The sequence below is a fragment of the Aythya ferina genome (assembly GCF_964211825.1).
Source record: "Aythya ferina genome assembly, chromosome: 1".
In the NCBI taxonomy this organism is placed as follows: Eukaryota; Metazoa; Chordata; class Aves; order Anseriformes; family Anatidae; genus Aythya; species Aythya ferina.
Genome location: NC_140296.1, coordinates 189,187,637 through 189,205,373, shown reverse-complemented (window position 1 = coordinate 189,205,373; position 17,737 = coordinate 189,187,637). Strand labels below are relative to the sequence as shown.

At 35.5% G+C, this 17,737-nt stretch overlaps 1 protein-coding gene across 7 annotated transcripts in view; it reads left to right on the top strand.

Annotated features, from left to right (window-relative positions):
• Positions 1–6,183, top strand: part of TAFA5 (TAFA chemokine like family member 5) — a 465,759-nt gene extending 459,576 nt beyond the window's left edge. For 4 of the 7 annotated variants that reach the window (XR_014698557.1, XR_014698558.1, XR_014698560.1 and 1 more), the window contains 2 exons: positions 2,177–2,269; positions 3,923–6,183. Coding sequence is in view for 2 of the 7 variants with exons in the window: in XM_084537949.1 (XP_084394075.1) it covers positions 3,923–3,931 (9 nt within the window). In the remaining 5 variants the exon portion in view is untranslated. The remainder of the gene's footprint in view (positions 1–2,176; positions 2,270–3,922) is intronic. The other 3 variants (XR_014698559.1, XM_084537949.1, XM_084537950.1) reach the window with 1 other exon arrangement.
• Positions 6,184–17,737: the final 11,554 nt, after the last annotated feature.

Genomic DNA, 17,737 nt, shown 5'->3' with positions numbered 1-17,737 from the left:
ACTGAAACCAGGACACTCGTGAAAGTAGGAAAGGAACAGTATTTGAATGTAATGGCACGGTGTATTCTGTTTTGTGTTATATCAACTTTTTTGTTCTTTCATCAGTTTTGTAATGTTATACCAAAAATGTATCTGCATGGTATTTTAGAGCTTAGTGGGGTTTGCATTTGGAAATACTACTCTAATATCTACCTTGCCACAGTGCTTTGGTGGATCAGTGCCCATAAGCCACTGCACACCTCTTCAGCCTCTGCAGCGAGGGGAAGCACTGAAGTGGCTTTTCTGCAAGGGGTGACAGTGCTTTTGAACTCTTAGGTATGGGGGAGGAAGGCTATTGTCAGAAGAGGGTAAAATACACTGGAGTGGCAAACTTCCCATTTTCCCTTGTATTTATGATTTCAGGCAGAAGAAAAATACAAAAATAAAAAAAAAAAAAAAGAAAAAAAAAAAAAGAAAGCGAAAGGAAAAAAAAAAGAAAAAGAAAACACCTTTCTATTGAGAAAAACAGGTGTTGGTTTTTGAGAGTTGAATGGGAGATGAGTTACATTAACAATCAACTTCTTGGTGCATAAGTATTCAGTGCCAGTATCATGAAGCAAAGGTGATCTCAGTAACAATTCAGGGGAAAAATAAATAAATAAAAGCCCACACACTTTGTGGAAAGAAAAAAATTGCAGGGGTAGTTATCATTACTGCAGTGCAATATTTGGCATCAGAACCTCTGGCTCCTTCAGAAAGAGGTAGAACCTGCTGTCTGAAGCACTGGGGAGAAATTCCAACTTCACTGAAGTCAGTGACAAAGACACTTGTGCAAAGATACCTAAAACTGTAGAGTCCTGTATAGAGATGAACAGAAATGAAAACCTTGCACTAGGTAAATGGTACCCAGGCTCTTTAATTTGATGCTGTTTCAAGTTTCCTAAGTAAAAGGAAAAAAAATGAACAAAACTATGCCAAAATACCTGGTCCAAGCTTTCAAACACTTCTCTGTATATAGTTATTTAATTTATAATTTGCATTGTAATCTGTATTGACCCAATTAATATTCTAGAATTTGCTAGTGAATAGTCATCAAGAGCATCATTTTCCTGTAGAATTTAGAATTTCCTTTAGAATTGCCTCTCAGAAAAGCCACTTTCCATGGCTTGAATTGTTAGTATAAATAGTAAATAAGGCCCTTTCAAGGTCATTTTGGTGATCCCTCTTCTCCCTCTTCTCTCTCTCTCTTTTTTTTTTTTTTTTTTTAAGGGGGGTATTGGGGGGGTCATAAATTCATCTGTAGTGTGAAATGGAAGGGGAAAAAAGAGGAGATGGGAGGATAGGCGTGCATTCTCTTCCTCTTCTCCAGACTCTTCATGCTCTGTGCTTTCTTCTTTCTCCTTTTTAACTGTTGTTCCTATTACCTATCTTTCTTCTTTATCACACCTTCATTAATTAAAGATGTTTAAACTTCCCCTTTCTCTTTCCCTCTTATTCCATTTTCTTTTGTCATTATCCAAAGTTGTAAATTCACATCCTGTTCTCTACTCTGTTCCTTTTCTTGCCATAACTTTGTTTCAAACCCGCTCTCTGTCCTAACTCAGCATTTTAAAAATGCATATTTTTCTCCTCTTCTCTCCTTCTTTTAAAGTGTTGATACCATATTCACACAGCAGGGACGTGCAAAGTGGGGACAGTGATAGCAAATGAGGAAGGAAGCTTTTAAATCCATGAAATGACAAAGCAGCAGGTATCTGCAAATGAATGTGGTTGTACCTGAATTCTGTCTCCATCCTGGGACCAATATGGTAGAGAAGCACACTATGAAAACACTGCATGCACAGTCCATCAGCAGTTTATGCTGTTCCTTTTAGCTTTGGGCCATTCCAGCCTAACTCAGAAGTGATGGAGCTAAGTCAGCCTAATTCTCCACATAATAAGAGTTTACTTCTAGGCCTAATAAACCATAACTCTTATGCTTTGTGTCTTGCTGCCTAAAAAGTATTGCTACCCTAAAAAATGTGTTCTTTTCTAATGGGAAGAAAAATAGGGGGTATAATGGAAACCCCAAGAAAGAGTGTAAAAGGAAAACAGTACAATTAATAGAAACAAAACTTTAAAATCATTTCTCTTGCTGAATGTGTATTTAAAAAAAGGGGAATATACCACAATAATCATCCAGGTTTTTTGCCTTCAGCCTGTCTGAGGCCATGTGGTTTGGAGATCTGATCACTAGTCCGAAAAGGAAAGGCTGTGTGCAAGATTTCTGGGGTGTTTTTTCCTGGAAAAGGTGAGAGGACAAAAGCAGAAATCTATGACATATACTTTATGCCTTATAAGGAAAATATTCATCTATCTATCTATCTACCTATCTGTCTATCTTTCTACATATATATACAGAGAACAATATGTTTCAAGCTATCGCTAAATTTATTTGGAAGGTGGTATTTATTTAATTTAATTTTCTGAGGGTTAGGTTAAAAAGTTTAAATTTAATATACAGTTTGAACTAAGTGAATAGGATTTTCTTTTTTGTTTTGCCTGTTCACATTCACTGTTCAGTATTTTCTGGTGTTATGCATGATATTTCCATCAGTGATGATAATTCTGCCTATCTGGAGACAGGACAATGCCAAAGCAGAAGATAGAGTTTGAACATTCAAACAGCATTTTGTAACAATCATGCTTGCTTAATATACTTCAAAACATTCCATGTTGTACAGTGTCTGTGTAATTTCAAAACCATTCCTAAACTGATATTTTGAGTGAGCACAAGTAGCTGGCTTCTTGTTGTAAAAACCAGTCATTACTTTTTCATTTGTGTTTGTTTTGTCTTCCAGTACTCGTATTCTCTGTAGTGTGAGCTTTGGTTGCTTCTCTTTCAAACCACTGCCCCTTTCCTTTCCTTTCCTTTCCTTTCCTTTCCTTTCCTTTCCTTTCCTTTCCTTTCCTTTCCTTTCCTTTCCTTTCCTTTCCTTTCCTTTCCTTTCCTTTCCTTTCCTTTCCTTTCCTTTCCTTTCCTTTCCTTTCCTTTCCTTTCCTTTCCTTTCCTTTCCTTTCCTTTCCTTTCCTTTCCTTTCCTTTCCTTTCCTTTCCTTTCCTTTCCTTTCCTTTCCTTTCCCAGCTTCCATTCCATTTTCTTTTAAAAACAGGGCAGTCCTTTGACAATTTTCATTATTTTTATTTTATTTTATTTTATTTTATTTTATTTTATTTTATTTTATTTTATTTTATTTTATTTTATTTTATTTTATTTTATTTTATTTTTATTTTATTTTATTTATTTTATTTTATTTTATTTTATTTTAATTTTTCATCAGTGTAACTAAAACAGTTTTCTGATTATGTTGACTTTTAAGAAACATTAATTTGCACTTTTACAAGCATCACTAGAGGGCAGTGTTGATTAAATTAGCGTATAGATCAACAGGTGCACTCTAGCACTCTACGGAAACTTGAAGGCAGCAAAGCCTCAAATATAAATATCCTTGCACTGTTAATAAATGATCGTGGCAGTCATGCCCATTTTCCATCACATCTTATATGTAAAAAGTAATAGCCATCTTAATCTCCATGTGTATTAGATATTGTTACATGTAATTTAATGCAGGTGAATTCTGTGAAATTTTTGTAAAAAGGAAAGTGCATGGAGCTTGTTAGAGAGTAGAAGGCATTGAAGCTGTAAACTATCATTTATATTCATGACCTTATTAGAAATAACAAAGTTTTTTTGTTTTTGTTTTGTTTTGGTAATAAAAATAAACATAGGTTTATTCATATGTTGTTCTCAAGGAAAATGTTTGCTGTGAAAAATAAATATCTTCTAATTCATTAACTGTTTCCTTGAAAATTCTCAGTGCAGAACATTTTAAAGTAATAGGCAGCAAAGATTACCAGGACTGTATATTAAGACATTAACTCATTTGTTCTTATTGATTTACAGGTCTCCTGACAAATGCAGCAACACAGAATCCTCGTAGGAGTGGTTTAGGCTCTGTGTGAGCTACTTAACTTAGTCAAGTTTCACTGCTGTGGATCATCATCCGTTCTATGTCATCAACTCAACTGTCTGTATCTCTGTATCTCATGAAAGACAACATAATTCCTCTACATTATGAGCTAAAGTTTGTTCTACCATACTAAAGATCGCTGGACTAAGGAATACAGAAAAAAAGAGATATGCTTGGGCATTAGCAATACAAAAAAGTTCATGGTTAACGTTTCATCTGCGTGATACACCACTACTGGACTTGCTGTTATCTACATGTTTTAATCCGAAGAGTCTGCTACAATGAAGAGTATCATCCCAATCAGCCTTAGAGAAGACTGTTTTGCCTATGGGAGGACACTGAGGTGCAAAAGAGAAACTCTTCTTGTGCCCTAAACTGTCTGAATTGCTTTTATTTTCTTATACTTTCAATATATACAATAGACCAAAGAGCAAAATCTATTTTAAAGTGGACACAATCTTACTGTTAACAGAGTTATGTCGTTAAATTGTAGGGGGGTCTCCACAAAGACAAGATTCCAGCTTTCACAAAGCTGAGCTGTTGTCCGGCAGAAGTCTTTATGGAAAGCTGCAGTAAAAACTAACCCAGAGACCAGCTCTTGAAATGCCACTTTCGAGAGAACATAATGGAGCACTGAGAGGAAATGACCTATGTTTGAAAAACTTGGACAAAAAGAACACAAACTGTCTACATGGCACCTTTATTCCTCTGTACTTAGATTGACTTTCTCGTACTAAAATCATTTTCAGTTTTAACCAGTTAAACATGCCTCTTCTACAGTTCCATTTTTGATAGTTAAAGTTGGATAATACAGTATTTGCAAAGAGCATGTTTGGTCATCTGTGGCCTATGTCTCATCTGATACACCATTTAGCACCAGAAAGCAAATTAAAGAGAAAACAAAAGTAACACTTGTTTGAAAGAGATCATTAAATGTATTTTGAAAAGCCTAAAGTTATATATTTAACAGTTTTTATATGTTGTATATTTGTAGAAAATCCTATTTAACAATTAACGTGATAACTCTGACAGTCATGACAAGTTGTTCAGAGTTAAGTTGTGTTTTATTACTTCAGTTGTCTCTGAAGTGACTGGTGTCGTTTGCTTTCTTCCATTGGGACATTCTGGATGTGAAGCATGACCAGAGAGGACTGTGTAGAAAAAGCAAAGAATAATGTTGTTTATATTACATAAATGCATTCAACCATTGCACTGTTGGAAGGCATTTTTTATTTTATTTTTTATTTTATTTTTTTGTCTTTATGTACTGATAAAAATAGAGTGTAAAATATTTTACTCATTGCTCTTCATAGCAAGGTTTGTTTCTCTCTCTCTCTCCTACTTCTATGTAATACAGTCTAAGGGTCTGTTTGCAGCCTGTTCCTCGATCCCATTTTCAGTGTTTTACCTCATTGTTAGAAAGTCCACTGTTTCAGCATTATCGGTTAGTGAAAATTTAGCAAAGATGAGGGGAAAAATATGATAAACCAGAGAAACAAACAAACAAAACTTGCTCCCTTTTACTATATCTTTTTATGTGTAAGTTTCGTAAATACCGGTATGATGCACTCAAGAAGGAAGCTTCATTTCTTCCTGGCAAATGTATTAAGGTTTCAAGTATACTACCTAATACTACAATTAACTTTTAGTATTATGCTACTTCTATGCTACTAAAGAAAAATATATAGAGATTGTTCAAGTGACCATAGATGAAAGGTTCAAAAATGAAAAGTTGATTAAAGAATTTTTTAAATGCCTGTTCTAATACAGGCCTCTTCTTACTTAATTAAGAGGTTACAGGAAAGATGAACTATAGATGATTTTGTCTTCAAGTAAAATAAATATATACAAATTATTATTTAATCTTAGGATTTTGACTAGTGTCAAGGTAGCAATTAAAGCCCAGCCACTTGACAAGTGTTATGGACTGACTGCACTATAAATGACCAATGTCAGGTTTAAAATGTCATGCAATAAATGATGGTAAATACATTTACTGTATAAGTAGACCTCAAGAGCCAGATCCCTCACTCTACCAACTCTCTGTTTTGATTTAATTTAAAGGGAGTGTAGTAGCCTTATTTAGTTAACACACAACAATTAAAGATGTTACATCATTTTTTTGTTGCTTTACAGTATTCAGTTTTGTGTTGGTTCAGCTAAATTATGAAAAATAAAGAAAATCCTTTTATAAGTGAGATTTTTGTTCCCTGAGCATGACATCATCAAAGGAGTTTCACCAGGTGATTATTAAGGTGGGAGCATTGAGAGGAAGACGTAGCAATGGAATGTGAAAATGAGGACATGGGTCATGTTTTGAAACTGAAGTTTTACCCTTCCTTTTTCAGATGCTGGGTACATTCATTCCGGTGTGCCCAGTTACAGATCAGATAAAGGCCATTCATCCTCTGGAAACCAGATCCCAACAGAGGATCTAAGAATGGACATCTATAACCTTTATAACTAAATTCATAGCTTACAGTCAGTTCTGAATATCCTTAATTATGTCTTTGTTTTCTTTGTACTTCAAATGCTCAATGAAAAATAAGACATTGTTTACGTGGGCTATGCTGTACAAGAAATATCAAAGACAAAAAAGGTTGGGATTGTTCATCAAAGACCAGTTCAATTTTCTGAGTCTCCTGTGTGCAACAGACACCTCAAGACACTTCGAATGTTTTTATACTCCACCTCTGCCCCCTCCGACCCCCCCCCCCCCAAAAAAAAAAAAAAATAAATTAACAAAATATACTGTCTGCCTTTATCACTGTGAATTACTAGCCTAAGAGCAGTGGTGAAATGTTTGTCTCTCAGGAACAATATGTTTTCAGAATATTGTGAACTTCTAATTTTACAAAACTAGGTTACATAAAAAAGTGTTTGTTTCTGAAAGTATTTTATGTGCCTCTTCCAAATCAAAATTTTAAACACAGAGGGAAGTGTCTTCATAGTCCTCATTTCTCAGCATGGCCACAAGTAACTTTTTCAAAACACACTTGAAAGGTAACAGAATAATATAGAAAATCATATAATAGACTGAAAACAAGCTCTGGAAATGTAGTAAGCCCTTAAACAGTTTTTAGAAAAAAAGCTTCTTTATTGCTTTCTGTTAGTCCAGGTGAGGTGAGATGTAACTAGTGTTTGAAACACCTGGGATATCAAATGTAGCAAATATTAATACTCTATAGCAATCAGTATGACACATCATTTTCCAATTTCATAATTATGCTTTTAGCTTATTTTGTCTCTGGACAATTCATTTCTTCTCTGCAGTAGCTCAGGTTTTATGCATGCAATGTACTCAATCATTCACTTGTTTATAGAAACTGTACCCACATGCTATTGCATAAATCTTTAACTCAGACACTTACTATCTAATATGGCCTATTCATCACAATTGTGAGTACAATTAGAGTTTCCAGAAGAAAATAAAGAATTCAACATCATGTCTGAAGAACCTATATGAGGAACAGCTGAACTAGAAGCCAGTAAATTGATTGGTTGAAAGGAAAATCACAATGCCTACAGCCTATGCCATTGAACTAGAGTAAAGAAAAAGCACAAGCCAACACTGAGTATAGACACAAACCAGGAGGAAAAAAAAAAAAAAAAAAGAATACTTGTTCAAGGGAAAATAAATAAATAAATAAAAAACAAATAGAACTGTATTTTATCACATAAGCTTACATATATGCAACATTTTTAATTTTTCCCAATGAATTTATAAGAGAAAACATATACTTTTAAATCTTCTTGTATGAAGTTTAAAACTTCTAAGATTTAAAATTGTTTCAGATGAAAGATCAGATCAGTAAAGTGTTGAAAAACATCATCTAAGAAGTCTGGAATGGACTGGATGAAAACTGGTTTAGGACCACCTTGAAATAGTGAAAAATAGCCCGCTCCTAATTCCCAAAGCAATCACCAAGAGAACAGGTTTACTTAGAAAAGAATTCCTCTAGTGTCAGAACGCCTTGGAATGTGAAGGTTCACCTACACATTCCAAACTGCTTCCATACTGCTTCTCAGGGAGCACAGGCAGCAGGTTACAATCACTAAGGTTGATATGAGCCACCCTCAGCCAATATAAATTACATTAGCCTGCAGACCAGACTGTTTTTCAAGTGTTTTCAAAATAGTAAAGATGAAAGTGATTTGCAGCTACCATTCATCCTCTGACTTAAAATATTTCCCAGATATCTCAACAACAGCTCCAAGTTTATCACCAGAATTAGTTAATGATTCTCTGAGAATGATTGATGCAAATAAAAGTAATTTGCTGCCTTTGTGGTGAACTCATAAAGGCCTTAAGAAGGTGGTACATATAGTTATGAAAATAAAAGAAGTCACTTGCACACTCTTCTTTTTCTTCTAGGTATGTTTTATAAATGATGCTTTCTTTTATTTATCCCGACCTCTTCAAAGAAAAATTATGTCAATGGAACATGGGAACTGTCAAACCAGTTCAGACAAGTGTTTCCTCTTGGTTGATGCCATGTCTTAACTGTAATCTTTTAAAAATTAGTACATTCTCCAGGTGGCAAAATATTGCATAACCCTCCCTGTGAATTTGTTTTACTGATCTTCTAGTTTCTGATTGGTGTGTGCTTCATACCCATGAAGAATGAAGTCTTTATATATATATATATATATATATATAATCTTACACAGTTACAGAAGTTACAACTAAGCAATTATGTTTTGACTGTTTTTTCTATTTTTTTCCTCCTCTCAATGTACATTGGCACACTGAAGGAATGGACCTCAGATTGGGATTAGACAAAAGGACGGACAGACAACAATATTCTATTCTGAATATTCTACAGCTGATATCAAGTTGGGGATTGAACAAAGAAAAGAAACCAAGAAGGAAACTGAAAAGAAAACAAGACCAGAAATGATTAAAGATTTTTCATTTCAAAGTAGCTACCTTTTTAGTATTTAATAAGTGCTAGGGGAGCCAAAAGGAGTAAAATTTGAAACAGGGAAATAAGAAATATTACTTTAACTACAGAGATGAGAATTTAACTGATAATATAGTTGTCTTCTTTTGAGATATAAATCTCATTAAAACTTGAGAGCCATGGGTAATAGATAGAAGATAATTGTGTAATAGATCAAAAATAAACGAAGAAATAGGAGAAAAGTGGAAGTAAATGACAGCAAGTCAAAGTAGACAGCGACTAATGATGAGCTGTTATATGGGAGGCTTAAGAGAAGTTCCTATATTTATTTACAATGTGAATGAAATATGAACAGAGGATGCATGATTTATTAGTAAATAACACAGATCAGTGAAGACATGGGAAGCCTATGAGGATCTAAAGAGAGAAAATGGGCCACAAAGTATTATAAAAAAAGGAAAAGTGAAGTAGGTGCTTCAATTTATTTCTCATTCCAGCCAAGACATTATGGCCCCAGTTATGTAAAACTTTAGAGCATGTGCAAAAAGGGGAAAAATTCTTTTGTTCTGCTGTTAAGATTGATGTTATTGTTTGCTTCAAGCTGCTTGGATCCTAGGTCAAATTACATATTTCATGTGGTAAACTGAAATGCTGTGCCTTTTCAGAGTTCAGGTAGGCCATTGAGAGACTCTTAGGATGATGGATCTATAGTCACAACAGTCCTTCACAGCTGGCTTGGACAGACCATGACCATGGCTTTCTAGGTGTGAAATTGCCAAAGTTAAGCTAGTGAAAGTGATGTGGTGCACTAATTCAAAATAATCTGTGCAAATAAAGAAAGTTGATTAACATGTAATCAGAAAGCAGCTTTTCTAAAGATATTATTGAATAATATGCAAAGCATACATGACAAAAATGTAATAAAGGGGGAAAAAAAAAAGCACAAATGTTCTGTAAAGAATGTTCAAAACAACCATGAAAAAATTTAGTAGCAAAAACTTCAGAGGTATCTATGTTATGAATTTATAATCAAAGGAATAGTGCAAACATGTGCAGAAAGCACATTCAATTATTTACGTAGCCTAAACACTACCTCAAACAGTGGGCTAAATCATCATCAGCAAGTGCCTCTGACTGTCTTCACTGCATAGGAAGAAGCATATATTCCTATATAGGAATATATACATATCTATTCCTATACACTCAAGGGGAGGGACAGTTTGTTTAGTATAGGTTCTTACCCAGGCAAAACTACCTGTCAGCCATGAAAGGCAGAGACTTTAGTGGCAGGAAATATTGACATCAGCTGTCATCTGAAATGGTTCATTGAGTTGTGAAGGTGTTATACGAAAGCTGGCAGTAGCAGCCTGAGCTACTTCTACAATAATACTGAATAGAATAGGAGCTCCCAGAGCCCTAGTAGCAGTAAAGAAGGCTTTCCCATCACAACAATTAATGCAAATACAGGGTTAATATATTTACTCTAGTATGTGGGGTAATATATATATATATATATACACTCCTGTATATGCAGAACATATCCACATGGATGGATGAAAGCAAATGTGTGCCAGTTCTGTCTCTGTGACAATTCTACACTAATGTGTAGAAGCAGCCTTTGTTTCTTCACAGAATTTTGAAGACACTTACATGACAGTGATAATGTAACTTGCAGTCCGTGCAAAACAAATCAAATGATGGTGAGCTTTGGAACAGCAGGAATTCTAGCTGAGTAAATAGCAATGACCCTGCTTTGCACAGAAAACCAACACCTACAAAAATGAGAACCATCACAAATAATTGTAATGCTGCCCAAGCTTCTTGTTATCTCATACTTACTCAAACTCTTACAATCATAGGAGAATGTGAAATATAAAAGACATAAAGGACAGAAGGAATAAATGTGGGAAGAATGGAAAGCTTTGCCTAAGAATGATTTTGTGGCAGTAAAAAAAAAAAAAAAAAAGACTTTTTAAGGGCCTGAAGAGAGAAGCTGTTCATGTGGAAACCTGGAAACCTATATCTTTCTAGATCAAACAATTAATCAACTAAGCATACAGCCAGTCAAGAGAAACCTCAAAGGACAGGGGGTCTGTACAGCATTTAAGAGCATTATTCAAACTTCATGGTATCCTTTACTGAGCTGGTCTGTAAACAGAAAACAGTAATCCAATATAGTAGTGTCCAGTATCTTGTTAGGTAGTGGAAAAGTGAGAGAAAGAATATGTATGAAAGACTGCTAAAATTCTGAAAAGAAGGAATTTGCCATCAAGATTTTACTTTAAAAATAAATAATAAAAATAATAATAATAATAATAATAAAAGCGTAGCTAGTGTTGCCTTAGTTTAATTTAAGAGGCATAATACTGGGATTGTTATTCATGATGTTAAATATCTTCATAACTTCCTCAGAAAAAGCATCTATATGGACACCTAACTTTACAAAAGCAGAATTGTTCCCATCTTTTCTGCTGTCTGGCAGCAGGGCTGGGATTTTTGGAGAGACTGGATGCAAAAGGGAAATACCTGTTGCCAGTCTATTAATAAGGCAATCAGATCTTTTAGAAATTCATTAGTAAATTCATTCATTGAAATTCATTCAAAAGTGATGCCAAGTGTTATTTAGTATTTAGTCCTCAATAAATTAATATTATTACCCAATCCAAGGCCTTCAAGTCCAAAGAAATAGCTCTCAGAATCTGTAATATCCCATGGTTTTTTTGTTTGTTTGTTTCTGTTTTTTTTTTTTTTTTTTTTTTTTTTTTTTTGAGACTGTAAAGATGTTGTTCCAGGGTTTATAGGAATTAGAAATAACTGCAGCCACATTTCTAAGTTTCTGGCACAGCCAAATCAGAAGATGAATACTTGTTTCCTGTCCTTCTCCTAATCCAACAGCCAGTAGCATCTGCTATTTTTTATATACTAACTAGTGATTCTTGAGTGACTATTGCCTGTGCACTGTTATGCTCTGAAACATCCAATGGAATATGTTGTCCCATAAACCTCTAGTTTGGGAACAAATTGATTCACAGTGAAAACTAATTTGTGATGCATGATTTTAGTTCCTTAATGTATGCCCAGAATTTCAGTGAGTCATGCAGAAATCCAGATGAGTTAAATTTTAAATTGCTTCTCAGTGTCACCAGCCATATGCACTTTGGTGATTTTTTTTTTTTTTTTTTTTTTGGGTAAGCCACTAGTGGAGAACACCTTAGAAGTAGATCTTAGCTGACATAGATTCTGAATAGCCAAATAGTTTGTCTTTTTTTTTTTTTTTTTTTTTTTTTTTAGATCATTTCAAACACCAACTTATTCTCTTTTGGAAGATGTTTGCCAGTAAATGCCAGTAAACTTTCTTGATGAATAGACCTTATTGGTGCTTACGTGCAATGACTGAGTTGTTTAATTTCAGATTATGTTTAACATACTGGATATATATTAAAGGAAGAAAAGAAGGCTGCAGAAAGTTTCTGAGAAGAGCAAATGGCGACACCTTGCACAGGAGACTCTTCATAGGAAGCAACATGGGTAGCTCTACCGCTTCTTGCAGCCCAGGAAATTTCTAAATATCTAAAAGATAAATACAGCAAATGAGAGGAGAATAGTTGTTCAGAAATTGTTGTTATATTAATTGTAGCCATAAGGAGTTTTCTCTGCTTCAGAAATACCTCCTTCTTTGTGGCCTAACAAAATCTAACACTATGAGCTCAAAGCTATGAGTTCCACTGCAAGGCCAGTCTGTATTTTTATGATGATGACTACAGTCTACTTAGGCAGCTGAACTAGCCAGAGTGGATGTTTTTTCATGTATTTGGCAAGCCTTCTCTCCTTTTTCTCCTATTTGGGAACCACAAAAATGGGTAAGGTGGTGACTCAGGAGTGATTGTAGCATTGTGCAGACACATCAGCACCTGCACTGCATTGACCACAAGCTGTTCTAAGGGAATTATTTCAAGGTTGTTCAGCCTGATTTGGCTGCTGGTGTGGTTTTGGAAGCAGAAAGTACAGTGCAAACTAACAGTCCAGCTCATGACACTGCCTCGAGCTGTACAGTTCAGTGCCAGGCAACTAGAAAGCCCTGTGTTTCTGTGTTTGCTACTCTGAAGGGATTTTGAATAGGTTGCATAATCTCCAATTACAGCATGATGGCTGCCCTTCTGTGGGACAATAAACAAACAAACAAATAAATAAATAAAAAACAGGACTTCTTCAGAATATAATTCCTGTTAAAAAAAATAAATATATATATATATATATATATATGCTTTGCATAGAATCATAGAATGGCTTGGGTTGGAAGTCTTGTAGTATTCTTTCTTTGGTTGTCTTGTGGAGAAGAATTAGGAAAATGAACTTTGGATATATGCACAATAAAATTTGTTTGCTTTCTACATACTTGTGAAGATATACTGTGTTTGGAAACAAGGCAGTCAGCTTGTATGACAGCTATTTGGGCTGAACAGTAATTTCTGATGCTTTGAAAACAGCTCTTCCTCAAGAACCAACTTGAAATGGAACTCAAAATGGAGAGCAAATGGATGTTCCTTCTTATTCAGTTTCGTAAGATTGTGCCTAAAATTATATTCCAACATGAGAGGTTTTCCAAGCTTAAACATTTACTTACTCAATAAAACAATTCAGAAGTCTGTGTATAATGATGCCATCTGGTGACACTTGCAATGATGATATTTAGCTTTGCTTGTTATTTTTCCAAAGAAGACATAAAACCATACTCCAGTTCTATCAGCTGACCAGTGCTCCTAAAAATACTGCTTTCTACAAGAAGGAATACACTGCAGAGCCTTCTATTATTAATAGAAAGACACATGTTGTCTGAGAACCACCCTACTTTTATTTACATTCCAAAACTTCCTTATAACAAATGTGTACCAGCTCTAAGGGCGTTGGGAATGTATCCATTCCATAGACAGTGAGTTGCCTGAAAGGAATATAAATTGCACAGTATATTCCTCCTCTATAGCATGTATCAAGTTCCAAGGCAATACTGTATTGCTATATAAATTTCACTGAAATGTTTCCCTTACTAGACACTTAACAATACTTCAGGCCTACCAAGAGCTAATGTTTACCACTGTACTAATTAATTCAAAATGTAAAAATAAAATAAAAATAAGCCTACATTTAGTTATTAAAAACTCCAGCACAAAACTCTCACAATGACAGATGACATTAACCTATAAGGCTTTATAACTTACACGGTAAAAATGGGGTTACATTTTTGAATTAAATTGATAACACGACCAAATCGATTTCATTAGTGTATCTGTCATATTTGCTGTTAATGATGGCTAACAGTGGAATAGAAACTGACAACAATCCCTGAAAAACCGTGCAGATCAAAATTATATTATACTGGCATTCATGAATTTTAATACCCTTTTTATCATTTTTTTTTGTTTTTTTTTTTTGTTTTTTTTTTTTTTGAAGTCCCTTTTAAAATTTGAAGCTCACAAGAAGAGAATTAAACTTTCTACACCTGTCTCAGCTCCTATTATTTCTATTGTTATAAGTTAATAGGCTTGAGAATGGAAGATATTTCCATGAACTAAAACAAAAAAAAAGGCCTTGCTTGATAGTCTCTTGTTAGTGTTTTTTGGAGGAATGGATGAATCTCCACTGCTCAGGTTCTACAAAAATCTACAGGAAAATATACCTACTGTCATGAATCATCACAGCTCTCTAATCCTATTAGTAGGGCCTAAGTGTATGTGAGCTAAAAGTCTGCAAGTAGTGAAATGCTTACCTCAGAGCTACAACTGAGAACACCAAAACATGACATAATGAGATAACTGGACCTCTCTCTTACTTTAAAATGTGACAAGATATTAGATATATATCACATGAACTATAAGACCATTACTCATTCCTTATTCAAGTCCCTCATTAGGATCTTTTTCTTGGGTTAAAATTATGTGAAAATGGATAATTAACAAGTTGAAATTATGGAGTAATCTGGACATGAATAAGGTATAACTTATCTTAAATATTTTATTGATTATCTGAAATATATTATAATCAGGATCTATGATAGCACCATGGTGAAGAAATATGGAGAAGATGCAGTCTCTTCAGCATAGATGGTAGAGGGAGAAATGTTTAGTCTGCTACATGTGGGGGTCTTCTGGCCTTGTGGGGATATAGGTCTTTGCAAGGAAAAATCAGTCTTGGCATCTTCTATGCTGCCATTAACAAAGTTAATGAGATTTAAATTTCATCCTGTACTGTAAGATATGCTCATAGACTGCAGACTCTTCACAGAGAGAGTATCTTTCTGTGTACATGTTGGCCATGTGTACCAAAATATTGGTGCTCTTGGTATTCAAAATAACATTATTGGCATTTTTTATGTGTAGTGGGTTGAACTTGGCCTGAAACCAAACACCCACCCTGCTGCTCTTTCATTCCTCCTCCTCAACAGGACAGGAAGAGAAAACAAGATGGAAAAACTAGTAGGTGAAGATGGAAAGAGGGATATTGCTTACCAGTTAACATCACAGGCAAAACAGACTCAAGTTGGGAGCAATTAATATTTATTTATTTATTTATTTTTCGTTTAAGATAGATTTGGGTATTGAGAAGGAAAGACAAAACTATAAGAACACCTTCCTTCCCCTCTTCTTCCCAAGGCTTAACTTCAGTCCTTCATTCTCAATACCTCACTTCTCCCTGACTGGTTCAGAGGATTGGAGAATGGTAGGTTTGTGGTCAGTCCATAACAGTTCCCACCTGTTGCTCCTCCTTTCTCACATCTTGCCTCACTCCAGCATAGGTACTCCATGGGCTACAGACCTTCTATTCCTCCTAGTAAGCCTCTTCCAATGTGGGTCTTCCAAAGGCTGCAGTTCCTTCAAGGAATATCCAGTGCTCCAGTGTGGGCTCCTCCACAGGCTGAAGTGTGGCTATTGCTCCAATAGGCACCTGGAACACCTCCTCCCACTCCCCCTTCTCTGGCCTTGGTGTTCACAAAGTTGATTCTCACAGGTTTTTTTTCTTCACTCCTCACTGCCTCTGAAGCATTTTTCATCCATTCTTCAACACGTTTCCATAGAGGTGCCACCACCTTGGCTGCAGGGCCCAGCTGGGCCCTGTCATAGGACTACTGGAGCCATCTGGAACTTGCTGTATTTGGCATGGGGCAGCCCCGGCCTTTTTCAGACAATCTGGATGTTTCCCCGCAGTTGTTCTGCTGGACAATTTCATCCAAAAAGCTGCACAAAACCACATGCTCTCCTACCTGCTGTGAACAATGGGTGTTTTTTATTATTATTTGCCTTACAGCTTTCTTCATTAACTTCAACACAGAGGATATAACCTATAATCCAGTACATTTTAATAGCAACTGTCTTCAGAGAGAAACTCCACTATCTTCGATGTCATTTAATTAACACCTTAAAAAAAAAAAAAATTCCAAACTGCAGACATCAATGTGAAAAAAAATATACAGTTCCTTAATGGAGGTTCTGAGGCTTGGAAGAAATCAGGAAATTGGTGAAGCCAATAGACATGAGTATCACTTCCTTTACAATCTCATTTCAATCTGAGCCAAATTTCCTGTTCCAAATTCTGTGTCATCTCATATTGCTGGGCAAAACGCTCTTTTGACTGGATTAAATACTTAACCCAAACTGGAATTTAGAGTTGACTGAATTAAATGTGGAAAAGCTGGAGGCTTTGATAAGGTGTTTGGTCTTTTGTACAACCAACTCCATGCACTGAGACATAGATATTAGAAGTCCTTTTACTGTAGATTGCAGTCAATGGAGAACCATTTTACACTTACTGACACAGAGCTGCAATCCATGACTTTTCATTTATTCAAGTTTGCTGGAGACTACTCATTTAATTTAGACTGGTCCATTCAGACCATCTTATCCTGTTTATATTATGGTTTAATGCTTCCGCCTGTTGCAGATGGAAATGTTTTGCAATTCACTTATAAGAGAGAAGCAACAATGAATTTTATCAATATAATGCCGTGATCCAAGGAAGATTAATTTTAAGTAAGACGGTGACTATCAAGCTTCAAGGTGGTAAGGTACACTTGAGTGTTTACTACCTAGGGGACAGAGTTGGACAAAATGCCTGGAGCCTGTTCCCATTGAGTCGCAAGGTTCAGAATGGACCCCCATGCATTCTATACTCCTACTTAGAGAGGAGCCTAGGTGCAGTGGATCCAAACTTATTCCCATACTTGGAAAATAGTTTATGTCTAAAGGTTGAGGAGACCCTCTCTCAAGTCGCAAGATCCAGAGTGGATGTTCTTGCTTTCTAAACTGTGAAACAAAGAGGTAAGGCTACTAGGTATGGCTGAATGCACTCCTAGTCCCAGACTTGGTCAACAGATTATGTTTAAAGAATTATATATGTACAATCAATCAAATATATATTTTTTAAAGAAGTTTACAAAGTTTAGCAAGCTATTTATCACTTACTAAGGTTCTGTTGTGCAAAAGGATTCTTTCAATATTAAGGAAACTCAGCCTTGAGGGGTAGACCTTGAGAGGCATCCCTACCCAAGGGGAGATCCTGGCATATGATCCACTGCCATACAGGATTGCTCAGAGGGCTCTTGGCCTGTTTACTATGTGGTATGGTGATAGTCATATGTGCATACTGATTTCAGATGTTAATTTCTTACAAATTTGATTTGAGTCAGATGTTCACCAGCACTGTGGTCAGGTGAGCTCGTTGCTCAACTAGCCCCTTGGCTATTTTATTATTATCTGTCTCTCCCAAATCCACTGTGAGCCAGATACAGTCATCAGGACCAGATGATATCCATCATGACTGTCACCGGTCATTTTTTACTTAAGCAGTGTTATG